Source organism: Simochromis diagramma, unplaced genomic scaffold, assembly GCF_900408965.1.
Source record: "Simochromis diagramma unplaced genomic scaffold, fSimDia1.1 OVJJ01000510.1, whole genome shotgun sequence".
Classification (NCBI taxonomy): Eukaryota; Metazoa; Chordata; class Actinopteri; order Cichliformes; family Cichlidae; genus Simochromis; species Simochromis diagramma.
The window spans coordinates 306,198-319,877 of record NW_024387326.1 but is presented as its reverse complement, the minus strand read 5'-3'; the positions used below and the strand labels follow the sequence as shown (position 1 = coordinate 319,877).

Here is a 13,680-nt window from a genome sequence, read left to right as displayed (position 1 = left end):
TATTCATGCTGCTTGAGGTCAGGCCTTTTCAGATCAGAGGAGAATGGGCAGACAGGTTTGAGCCGAAATCAACAGTAACTCAAACAACCACTCGTTACAACCAAAATATGCAGAAGAACATCTGAACCTTTAAGTTGATGAGCTACAGCAGCAGCTTTGTTACTGTTAAACCTTTTCTGAGAACATATGTTCATATTTGCTTTCAATTGAAGGGCAGTTTCACTGCTACTGCTGACTGTGTGTTACTATATTTGCTTTCTCTTACATATTTGAAAATAGTTTGAAGTAATTTGACTGAAAACAGAAAATGTAGACAGTATTTAGGAAAGCGAGAGCGCAAGAGTTCTAACTGACAAAAGTACAAACTGTTTTGATGAATTGTACAAGCAGTAAAGTAAACTGCATTTTTAAACAATCTTAAACAGTGGCAGGGGGATTTTGACAGTGTTATATCATATCTAACTGTCGCCTCCCTGCTCTCTGAAACAGGGTAATCAACCTTTTATTAATGTCAGATAGGCTATTTGTACATTCTAAATATATCTCTGTTTATATCTATATAAACAGAGGATTCCTGGCCCATGTTAAAATTGACAAATGTCATACTGTGAAGACATGAAATCTGAACAGTATGCTAATACTAATATTCACTCATTCACTCATGAATTTTCATAGCAGATTAAAGTGGATTGAAAGTGTGCATTATGGATACAGCACATACGACACTGTGTAGCACTAGAGATGTGTAATTAATAATAATAATAATGGATTGGATTTATATAGCGCTTTTAAAGGCACCCAAAGCGCTTTACAATGCCACTATTCATTCGCTCTCGCATTGACACACTGGTGGAGGCAAGCTACAGCCACAGCTGGCCTGGGGCTTTATATAGCGCATATATTTATCCCTAAGACATCAGATTAAATGCTTATTTATTCAGCTGTGTCATTAACATGAAAGCTACATGGAAAATGTGAATTGTCTGATTTCCCTCTGTTAGCTTTTGTTTTCAATGAAGCATAACAAAAATATTTTATTACTCTGCATAATGAAGCAGATAATATGTTACAATTAAAGTACAACTTATAAATCATAAGAGATGCCAGCACAAGAGCCACTCCCTCTACATAATATCCTGATGCAAATCTTCACTGTGTGCTGTGTACTTCTGTGCTGCTCACTTGTCTTGTGCTGTGTGTTGATTGTTGGAGCAGCAGTGAACAATCTCTAGACTCACAATGACACAGACACTCACTCTGTTGCTGGTTGCTTCTTTGCTTCACTGTGAGTTCTTCTGCTTCTTATTGTTTAATATTTTTACAGGAAACAACGAGTGCTATAAGAACATTTTGCAGATGTCTGTCTCACTGGTTCCTTTTTAACTCCTCAGGTGTTACAGGTCAGAGTATGGAGTCCATTCCTTCCAGTCCTGTAGTGAAACGGCCTGGGGAGACTCTCAGTCTCTCCTGCAGAGGATCTGGTTTCACATTTAGCTGCTGTACTATGCACTGGATAACACAAAAGCCAGGAGAATCACTGGAATGGATGGGAGAAGGCTACACAGATTCCAGCAAAAACAAATATGTGAGCAGTTTGAGAGGACGAATTGAAATCACCAAAGACAACAGCAACAGCATGGTGCATCTGAGCCTTTCCAACCTTAAGCCAGAGGACTCTGCTGTGTATTACTGTGCCAAAGACACACAGTGGTTTAAGTAATGAGCGAGGCTTTACAAAAACCTTCAGCTATACAGGACACTACAGGGGGCAGTAGATGATCAAAAATATGATGTTCAACTCACTGTCACAATAACACCTGTGTTTGCACCATCTGTGAATAAATATTAGTAAAACACACAGAATCTAAAAACATGTTATGGTAACAATGAAAAACAATGTGAAAAATAAAATTCATAAACTTTTAACCACAATTTTAAGAAGAAAAAAAAAACAGCAATGAAAATAGGATATTTAGAAAAATAAATATTTTCACTACTTTTCACATGAACACATCAAAATGTTTTAATTGATTCTCTTTAAATTCTGAGTTAATGCCTTTAAACTTATTCTGAGTTAAACTGGTGAAACCCTTGTTGAAAGATAAAACGCTAAAAAAGACGAGTCAGAAAGGCCACTGAAGCAGAAACAAAGAAACATGAAGAGAAACATGGTACTTAAATAAATGAATTTATAATAAATGAATTTATAAATAAATAAATACTTAAAAAAAATTCTACTTTGGGGTAAAGTCAGGAAAGTCAGAAAATACTAAAATCAGGAAACACTGATTATAGAATTTAGTAAAGAAATAATTTTCTTTTTCTTAGCAGATACAGTGTTTCAATACAATGTTTATTTTTAATGAGTGATCAAATCCTGCTGAGTAAAACATGAATGAACATACATATTACTTGTATACATGTCTGTTTGGTTGATTAATGATGAGGAGGAGCTGATGCAAACTCAGACTGCTTCCATCTTTCTTTTATTTTCTTTGGCTCTCGGAGGAGGCGGACGCACTTTTTCTCCTCTCCCTTATCTTCCCTGCTAGTTCTTATGTCCTTGTCTGGTCTCGTGTCTTTTTTGTATTAATTTCCCTGGAACACTCTCTCATAGTCTGTGTCTAAAACCTAAAAGAGAATTATGGATTTGATCAACTGGTCTCTGAATGCTATTGACACCCTTTAACGAGAAGTCTGGGCTCGGGAGAACCCGAGTGCCCTGGAGGGACTTTCCCTGCCGGATACACGATGGACGGGTGGCAAAGGATCGTGTGCCTGGCGGGACTGTCAATCGAGGACGCTTAAGATATCTACCTATTCGGAACCATGATAACAGGGTTCTTGCTGATCGGAGCTGGCTTGGCCCTGGCTAATCGGAGAATTAAGAGAGCAGAACCGGCTGTTCAAACCCCCACAAGGCTGCCCGCTGGGATTGGAACGACAGGTGCGACTTCTCAGAAAGGGCTCACTGAAGGCAGCATGGTTAAGAGCTTGGAGGCATTTACGACTCCAGTGAATGCTCAGAATAACACCTCTGAGCATATGTATGTTGGATTACATCAGGAAAGACTCAACTCAGAACAACATCTCTGGGCGGAAGCTGGATTACATCTCGGATCAGTTGGCTGCGGTCGTGAGGTCTCAGAATCTGCTATGTGAGCAAAAGAGTGACAAGACCACGGAATCGACGGCTAATAACATCACGGAGAAACGCGCAGCTATTAACGGGAGATTGAGAGACCAGTGTTGGAGTGTTAAAAACAGCTTGAAATTCTCATGAGTTGTTTGCAAAAGAAAAATCACCATCATAATGCGGCTACCCCTTCGGCGCCAGCTTTGGGCTCAAGGCTGGAGCTGAACAAAAACTCCCTGATAACGACTGTGTTGAGTCTGTTCCTTCCCATTCCCTACAAGGCCACCTGGGTTGGCTGGAAGACTGTTTACTTAGCCTGGCGGGGCGAAGGACACTGTCTCAGCTGAACTATGGACACGCACACACATACATATACTGATACTGATAAGCACTCACTGACACATCACCCTCCATATCCAACGCCACCTCCAACGCTTACCTCCCCCATGATGTGGACATCGGGTCAGCTGGAGGCGCAGTCGAAGATTGCAGCGGTCCCAGATCAGATGTACACACTGGAACACTTTCCCACGTTGCTTGTCTGTGTTTATTGTGTTATGGTGTGTTGATACCTGTGCATTCCTGTAATATCCTTTTGTGTTGCACATTTCGATGTTTTTTTTCCTGTCTACCTGGGCCGACCTGTCTCCCCAATGTGATGTTTGTGTATTGTATGTACGGTCGGCAAGGTCTGTCATCTCGGTTGTGGGCAAAAGACCTGCAACTGACAAATAAAGGCTATCTGAGAGATGATGAGATGCAACAGATAGACAAAAATGGCCAAATTTTGGCAGACATAAAAATAAAGTGCTATTTTGAGTACTTCAAGTACATTTTCAAAACGGTATTGTCTTTAAATAATAATAATAAAAATTTTAACATAAAGTGCAGTTTTTCTCCTTAGAAAATAAGGGAAAAACATAAGAGGTTATTTGACCAGCTTCACCTTTAAACTCTGAGTAACCTTAGCCAAAATTATTTTGTACATTAGGCTAAAACAGTGTGATCATCAAACATTTTAGTGCAAAAAATAACAAACTCATTGGACTCACAATACCTCCATGCTTATTTACTGTCCGTCTCTTTCAGCCAGTTACTTAGACGAACTAGCCTGTTCACATTTTCAGAGCTCAAGGCAGCTCTCTTTTTTGTTACTATATGACCTGCAAGTGAGAACAATCTCTCACATGAGACAGAAGTGGCAGGACTAATCAAATGGTTGGAGGCCAGGACAGACAGCTGTGGGTGGGTCACTGCTCGAGTGGACCACCACTGCAGTCTGTCTCACTGATGGTGGATTGTGCTCTGTGCAAACTCAGGGCCCTGTTAAAAATCATCTGAATCTGTGTAGTGGTCTACAGTCCAGAGCAATCCATTTTGCAAGAGAATGTTTAAGTTTGTCCAATGTTGACTCACTAATTTTGATCTTGAAGCCAGTCAATTCCTCAAGTTTGGGCTGCTGACACCTTTTGTTGGTACTCGAACTGCTAGCTCTAACAGCTCCCACAGGTTCTGTGCTGCAACATGTTTTGCATTTAGATGGTACTGTAAGGTCGAAGTGCTTCGGTGGTGTGCAAACTCCTTTTTGCATAGTTTGTACAAAACCATGCGTTAATCAAAGCTTCCGTTGGGTAGTCTTTTGAAATGAAATTTGCCTCCGGTCAGTCCTAGCAACACTCTTTCTTCTTATTAGCTGTGTCCTAATTCAAGGGCGGCATCCTTCGGAAAACCAGGCGCTCGCAGTCTACATGGGCCGGGTCCTCCGAAGACCGAGAAGGCCGTAAGTGTGAGGCTGTGGAATTGGACCATCTAGCCTTCTGATGTGCGTCACCACTGTGTCGGTAGCCGGCTGCTCCTTGCTATCTAAAATATAACAGGACATTGGAGTAAATTCTGTACCATCTCACACTTCTGTTTAATCAGTTTTCTGATTGACGTTTATTCAGCCGTGTGAAAACTATAAATTTAATCGCAGCCAAACCGATTTACTCAGGAACAAATAAAACACTGAAAAACACTGAAAAAGGTTATCTAAGTGACTTTTGCTACTCATGTTTAACCTGAGCAGCGAAAGACTGCAAAGGGTCTGAAAACGATGTGCTGGTAGTCCGATGTTCTTGCCGGCTCTAGTGAGCCTTGACCATCCGGTCAGTGATTGAGGTGGTGGGGTAACAGACGTCTCCGAAAACATCAGAGCGCTTTTGCACATACGTGATGTCTTGATAAACTGAGCAGATATTTGAAGTTTACACACCTGAAAATATGTTAGAAGTTCATTTTGTGACCCAGAAAGAGTAATACTTCAAACTCTTTAGCTGTGCTCCTCCGCCATTGCTGCGTTTGAAAAGTATTTTTCCTTATTATAATATTATAATATAATAATAAGTATTGAAGTGTAAGGTAATATACACTAGAGCTACCGCATATGTTGGAATGAATGGCTGGCCGCGTTATGAATTCTGGGCCAGGGTGGGCCACAAAGGATACACCCGACCCATCCTTCAAATTCATATTCATATTCATGAATATTTGGTTCATTTTTTTATTCTTGTAATAAGCTGTTCTGGTAAGGATGATACATTTACTTTCACTGGTGAAAAGACAGAATATCTGCATCATTGTGTCTAATGAGCTGTTTTTTTTTAAAGGTACTGACGATTGTTCTTTTTTGTGGAGGTTTAGATGTCTGATAAAATGGTTTACTCATTTAGCATTGGTTTTTAAGCAACAGCTGTTGTTTGTGAAACTTTTTCAGAGATGCCATCAACATGATGACGCTCCCACACTGTATTATTAACTTCATAGAACATGTGTTTAATAATTATTACATATGGAGAGTTTTATTAATGTATCAGAAATTCATACATTTTGAGAGAACCTTATTATTTCATAAATAATAAACATAATTTGTGAATTTATAAGATTTACTTGACTAATATAAGTGATGTGCAGAAGTTTGTGTGACATGACATGTGTTCCTCTTTGAGGAGAAGAAACTGATGCAAATTCAGAGTTTTACATAAGTGTTGCCAAATATAACAAAGCGACTACATGGTTGATTTACACGACTGTAGACTGAGCAGAGGGACATGACTTTTACAATGAACTGTTCTGGCTTTATGTTTGTTTTCCTTATAGTGTCAGTTTACTGGGCTGGTAAGGACAGCACATTTATATTGCAATTATGAAATGTTCGATATAAAGAAGCTAATTATGTTTTTGTCTGTAGGTACTGAGGGTCAAACACTGACAGAGTCTGAATCAGTGATTAAAAGGCCTGGAGAATCACACAGACTGACCTGTACATACTCAGGGTTCAGCAGTGATAGACATGCTGCTTGGATCAGACAGGCTGCTGGAAAAGGACTGGAGTGGGTTGCTTGGATTAGCAATGGCGGTAGCATCTCTTACTCTCAGTCAGTCAGAGGCCGGTTCACCATCTCCAGCGACAACAGCAGAAAGCAGGTGTATCTGCAGATGAGCAGCTTGACAACTGAAGATTCTGCTGTTTATTATTGTACTCGAGAGTCACAGTGACACAAGAGGAAGAAACTCTGTACGAAAACTTAACATATCAAAAAATAAATAAATTAAATTGCAAAATTTTCTTTCTGCAATTCACCTTTACAGATTAATACACATCAACACACTGACAGAAACATTATCTTCATCTGTACTTTATCTAAATGTTTTTAATTTCATCAGTGATATTAAAAAGATTTAATAAAAATGCACCAAAGACTTTTTGCAACACAACTGCAATCTCTAACTATTAGTAACAGGAGAACTCATATCACTTTTATAACTTGTTGTTGTTGTGATGGCAGATTTCTTTTCTTATGTTTTGATCACTTAAGTAATTTAGTAATATCACTTTCTCACTTAGTTATATGGATGTAGAATAGCATAACATCTGTGTTTCTAATGTTTCCACACACACAGTGAAGCCATTTTGTGAAGATGTCAGACACATCCAGGCGCCCATGTGAAGGGGTCGTTATTCTCCTTATCTCGGGAAGCACATTTGGGATGTAAATCTTTAGGTAGCAGCTGAGTGCACAGTAAAGTCATAGGTTCCATGTGAGTTTATTCCAAAACTTCCATGTCATTGCCAGTCTGTATCTAAAGCAAACGTCCTCACAGACTTTTATAAAGAGTGATGTTAGTGCTGTGAACAGAAGAAGCTCCCATCAGTTCACCTTGAGCACCAACATGTTCTCTGTAGCTCTGCTGATGGTGTTTGTTGCTGAATCCTGGGAGTCTGACTGATGCGGTGACACTACTATTACATTTCTCCAAAACAAGTGCTGTAAATACTAAATGCATTCTCCTTGCTCTCTGAAACATTTATTTTATTACTCATCAATTTATCAATGACAGATTTCATATTTATACAGTCATCTGTAGTTCAAAAGGCAGTATAGACACTTATTATACACACAAACATACACACAATGGACAACTGTACCCTCAAACACACAATAATAACATGGACTGAACCACCACTCACAACCACTAGCACTTTATATAGCCTCTGTAGAAACTATCTACACCCTCACTTATCTTAACTGCACTACTGTATAGCTCTGTGTAAATAATCATTCTGTACATTCGATAATCTTTAATCCTACAACTGTTTACAACTTGCATAGTTCCCATTTCTGTATAGCTGTATATCTCAGATTCTGTAAAGTTACTTATTTCATATTCTGTATAGTTTTTCATATTTATATCCTGTTCATAGCCTGTTCATAGCTTGTACTCACTACAGCCTGTACATACTTATAGTTATAGAATATTCACAACATACTTCATACCGTGTACATTATAACATTCCATAATAGACCCATTTCTGTAATATACTCACATATCTATATTATTGCTAATATATATTGTAATATATCTATATCACTAAAGCACTTCTGGATGGATGCAAACTGCATTTCGTTGCCCTGTACCTGTGCATGTGCAATGACAATAAAGTTGAATTCTATTCTAATTCTATTCTATTATGCTGGGCACATAAAAATAGTTTGGAAACACAAATAAATGTGTTTCCAAACTATTTAACTTGACAGGTATTGATGGTCAGACTCTGACAGAATCTGAACCAGTCATTCAAAGGCCTGGAGAATCCCACAGATCCGTACAAACTCTGGATTCACATTCAGAGACTACTCTATGAACTGGGTCCAACAGGCTCTGTGAAAAAGACTAGAGTGCCTCGCCTTTATAAACACAGGAAGTTCTTATATCTATTACTCCCAGATAATCAAAGGGAGATTCAAATCAACAAAGATGACCCACTTTAATACCACTGCTACTACTACTACTACTAATAATAAATCTACATTCTCAGTCAGAGGCTGGTAAACTGAGGATTTTTCTCTTCATTATTGTGGTCAAGAGCCACAGTGACACAAGAGGATAAAATGCTGTCCAAGAGCATGGAAAATCTTGCTTTCTGCAGTTTACATTAACATAAATTATTTAATTGCTGTTCAACATCAACAACATTGTGAAAGAAACAGCATCTTCAATGCATTTATCAGCATTAATTCAGCTGTAAAATGTAATCATTGTAATATTTGTTTATTTATAAGGTTATCTTAAATAAGTTCAAAGAATATAATATAAAGATTATACGACTGAAGCACATCAGTGTAGACTGGGCAGAGAGAAATGGCTCAAACAATGAACCATCCTGAGTTGAAGGCTGTCTTTCTCATCCTGTCAGCTTACTGGGTTGGTAAGGACATCTGTTTTCTCTTATAATCTGTCAGCATCCATCTGGATGCAAAGCAAACTTTCTCACAGGCTGATATAAAGTCTGATATCATGCTGTCAGTCACAAAAGAAGATGAGAAGCTCATCAGATCATATTTAGTACCAACATGTTCTCTGTAGCTCTGCTGCTGCTGCTGCTGCTGATGGATCCTGTGAGTCTCACTGAACAGAAACACTATGATCACAACACACTGATTCTTACTGTTACTGCATTCAACATGTTTTGTCCACAGGTGTGAAGTGTGCACAGCTGACACAGCCAGCCTCTGTTATTGTGCAGCCAAGTCAGCATCTGACCATCACCTGTCAGGTCTCTTATTCTCTTGGCGCCTGGACAGCTTGGATCAGACAGCCTGCAGGGAAAGGACTGGAGTTGATTGGGATGAAACAAACTTCAACTTCACATTACAAAGATTCACTAAAGAGCAAGTTCAGCATTGACTTGGACACTTCAAGCAACACAGTGACTTTAAATGGACAGAATATGCAGCCTGAAGACACTGCTGTGTATTACTGTGCCAGAGAGTGACAGTAACACAAACCATCAGCAGACCTGAACAAAAACCTCTCAGTGCATGAACTTTGTAACATGAAGCCACCAGAGGAGGAGACCAATAATGATTTAAGGGTGTATGAAATGGCTCTATTCTTGATAGAGAGCGTGGTAGACAGAAATATTAGAAAACAGCAGAAAGCAGCTGAATCTGCAGACAACATCAGAGGATTCTGCTGTTTATTGTTGTCCTCAAGAGTCACAGTGACACTGTGATACTAAATCAAGAGAAGGGTTTGCTTTGTCTTCGGTATATATTCTTATTTTTGCTTGTCTTTTGGCAAACACCCATCATTAGATATTCTTTATGTGGTGTTTTTTGTTATGTTTTTTTAAATATATTTTTTTTAAATGAACCATTTTTGATATGTCCATCATTCACCATGCTGAGGATTAGTTTTATTGGAGTTTAGTTTAGTTTTATCAAGTTTTGGATGCCTTATAAAATGTTACTGATCTGGTTCCTGTTTTTAAGCAACAGCTGATGTTGTTGTGAATCCACTTTTTCAGAACTTCCATCAGAATGAGCTTTAACAGTAAAGAGTCATAATATTCCTATGATTAATGACTGTATTACATTATGGAGCACACATTTAATAATGAATATATATGGAGTTTTTTTGCTCATGGTTAATAAATCAATTGGTGACTAAAGTTTGAGAGAAAATTTTGTATTTATTAAGTAACAAATAATAATAATAATTTGTAAATATATATCATATTTGCTTAAATATTTTAATATAAGTCGTGTGCAGTTCTTTATATGAGACAAAGTTTTTCTTTAAGGAGGAGTTTATGCAAATATGCATAAATAGGCAGATTTTTACGCATGTGTTGCCAAATATAACAAAGGCACTACATGGGAGATTTTCATGACTGGAGACTGAGCAGAGAGACATGACTATTACAATGAACTGTCCCGAGTTTACCTTTGTTTTTCTTATAGTGTCAGTTTACTGGGCTGGTAAGGACAGCACATTTCTCTGCAAACATTAAGATATGTTTGATATAAAGAAGCTAATTATGTTTTTGTCTGTAGGTACTGAGGGTCAAACACTGACTCAGTCTGAACCAGTGATTAAAAGGCCTGGAGAATCACACAGACTGACCTGTACATACTCAGGGTTCAGTGGTGATAGACATGCTGCTTGGATCAGACAGGCTGCTGGGAAAAGGACTGGAGTGGGTTGCTTGGATCCAGAGTGATAGCAGCTATATCTACTACTCTCAGTCATTCAGAGGCCGCTTCATCATCTCCAGAGACAACAGCAGAAAGCAGGTGTATCTGCAGATGAACAGCTTGACGACTGAGGATTCAGCTGTTTATTATTGTGCCACAGAGCCACAGTGACACAAGAGGAAGAAACGCTGTACAAAAACCCATCAAACTAAGTCAAACACTGATTTTTGTTTTTCTCCCAAATTAAAGAAAAATACATTTAATTGACTCACACTCAAAACAACAACAAAGTTGGTTTTGTATAGTTTTGCAATAAATAGTTTTTTGTAGATGTTTAATTGTAAATGTTTTCATCTGCCATGTCGGAATTGAAAAGATTTTTCCAACACTACAAACAAATCCAACACTATATTTGTTTTTTAAATAATATTTTCTTTTATTCGTATTTTTATTTGTACCTCTGTTTGTGTGTGTGTGTGTGTATTGGCGGTTTGCAAACAGCAAAATTGTGCATTACCGCCACCAACTGGTGTGGCGTGTTGAGAGAAGTGTAAAAGAAATACATGAATGAATGAATACATCTCCCACATACAGACATATATCTGCTCATTAGTGCTGGACAATGTACTCAATGTACAACTGAGGCCTAAACTTCTTTTGTGGGCTGTACTACACAGCAAGCCACTGTCAATTAATTTAATTAAAAATTCAACAAACAGAACAAACACAGATGAGTGGTTCAGTGACTCAGTGAGGCCTTGCAGATAGCTGTCAGCCAGCCTGTCAGTCAAACCAGTCACTTTAAAGAGAATTTTGAACCAGTAGCAAGAAATTTAATATAATCATTTAAAGTAGAAATATTAAACAGTGAGAGTATAATGGTAACTGAGCATTAAAGAGTCCAGAAATTCTACATACCAAAATTATGTTATGTTTTAGATGACAGTCGTCGGTGCCCATATTAAGCAATTAAACCTTAAAAAACAGTATTAAACAATTGCTAACCTTTTCTGTTAATGAGCTCAGTGTTTGTTAGTAATCCCTGTGAGCCAAAACCACCTAAAGCTCAGGAGCTAATTTTTTTTTATTCTTTAAAAAAAACAAACTTTAGCAGAGTCCAATAATATAAGTATGCAGCTGGAAATGAAGACAGCAGATGCACTTTGAAACTGAAATGACAAGTGGAACCCACTGAACCAAGAACAAGCACACTGGTTTAATCTTGCATATTCAGAGCTACAAATTTATTTGCATTCTTTTACAGTATGTTTCATTGGCATTTCAGAAAAGGTCCTCAAAATACACATATGTAATCTGAAAATGTGTTGTGTTCTTTTCTGTGTCATATTTGACTGTTATCAAACAAAGGAAAAGTGCATTTTTAAGGAATCTTAAACAGCGACAAGTCCATGTCTATGTATTTTATTAGGCAACAATAGTGAAAGAGTTATAAAGTTATATATAAAAAACAAATAAAAAATAAGATAATGTGGTTTTATTTAATATATTTTTTTAATATGTTAAGGAGACGTAGCCACATAAAGGCAATCAAAAAAAATAACTGCTTTAACTGGGTTTTCTGTGTTTGATGCAAAATTAATGCTGTCTAAGACACACCCTCAGAAGAGATCCCTGATTTCAAGACTTTCCTTTTCTCTTTGAGTCAACATAGTAAAAATTGTATGGAAGTGTGACCTGAGGAAATAAGTCAATACATATTATTTTTACCGCTTTCAGAAGGTTGGCCTGAATAATTCAAAATGTAATGTGCTAACTTGAATTTTAACTTAAAGGAGAGGATTTGTGTTCGTCTTTGGGGAGGAGGAGCTGATGCAAACTATGATCTCTACCATGTTTGAAGACATGATGCAGAACATAAGACAGGGAATACACGATTAACCACCACTGTACACGGAGCAGAGACAGGTGACCTTGACAATGAATCATCCTGAATTTGTGGTTGTTTTTCTTATCATTTCAATTTACTGGGCTGGTAAGGAAAGTGTAGTTGTTTTACTAACATTGTTATGAAAGTGAAATGATAAGCTTGGAAAACAATCACTAATTATTCTTGTTTGTCTGTAGGTACTGAGAGCCAAACACTGACTGAGTCTGAATCTGTGATTAAAAGGCCTGGAGAACCACACAGACTGACCTGTACATACTCAGGGTTCAGTGGTAATTATGAAACTGCTTGGATCAGACAGGCTGCTGGAAAAGGACTGGAATGGATTTCTTATATCAGTGGTGGCAGCAGCTATATCCACTATTCGCAGTCATTCAGAGGCCGCTTTACCATCTCCAGAGACAACAGCAGAAAGCAGGTGTATCTGCAGATGAACAGCTTGACGAGTGAGGATTCAGCTGTTTATTATTGTGCTCGAGAGCCACAGTGACTCAAGAGGGAGAAACACTGTAAAAAACTCAGCACATCCAACCAAGTCAGAATTTGCTTTTAGCTTGTTCGAAATGAACTGCAGTGATGGGAACATGTATGAACTGCATGTTGGCACTTTGGACATACGTAGTTTTCTTTAGAGGACCACTCTAGGTTTTCATTGGCATGATACCTTCTTTCTGTTTCGGCCTTATCAAAATATTTGCTCTGTTCGTCCTTTGAGAGCGACTCCACTGTGGACAGCAGATCACAACAACACAGTGCCAGCACACAGCTTAAGTCCTACAAAAAACTGCAGTATGCATGCACAAACATGGGCATGAAACATTAACGAATGCCTAAATATATGCAGGTACACACTCCCAGTGATGTTCAATTCTGCTTTGATTTTTGGCCTTTGCCCTTAAGATATATCATGAATGCATTTGGCGGTTTCTTGATCTATGGGCTATCTTCATCTTGCTGGGATTGACGCTTTCTTTTTCTCCAGGAATAAAACACAGAGTAAGAGCATGTGTTGTCACTGTGTACAAGCGTGAGGACAGTAGTGTAAAAACATGAGTAAAGTTGTGAAATGAATGAAGAACCATTAAAGGAGGCTGATTAAAAGAATTCACACAGACATC

At 38.2% G+C, this 13,680-nt stretch overlaps 1 long non-coding RNA gene and 1 gene segment (V, D, J or C); one reads left to right on the top strand and one right to left on the bottom strand.

The window, feature by feature from the left end:
* Positions 1-774: 774 nt before the first annotated feature.
* LOC120717922 lies at positions 775-6,797 on the bottom strand. Its single transcript, XR_005692299.1, has 3 exons — positions 6,785-6,797; positions 4,074-4,076; positions 775-883 (listed from the first exon to the last, which is right to left on the bottom strand). It is a non-coding gene; the product is annotated as an uncharacterized LOC120717922 (long non-coding RNA).
* A 3,576-nt stretch (positions 6,798-10,373) lies between these two features.
* LOC120717748 overlaps positions 10,374-13,680 on the top strand; it is a 53,545-nt gene continuing 50,238 nt past the window's right edge. The window contains 1 exon segment of the V gene segment in view: positions 10,374-10,440. Coding sequence covers positions 10,374-10,440 — 67 coding nt within the window.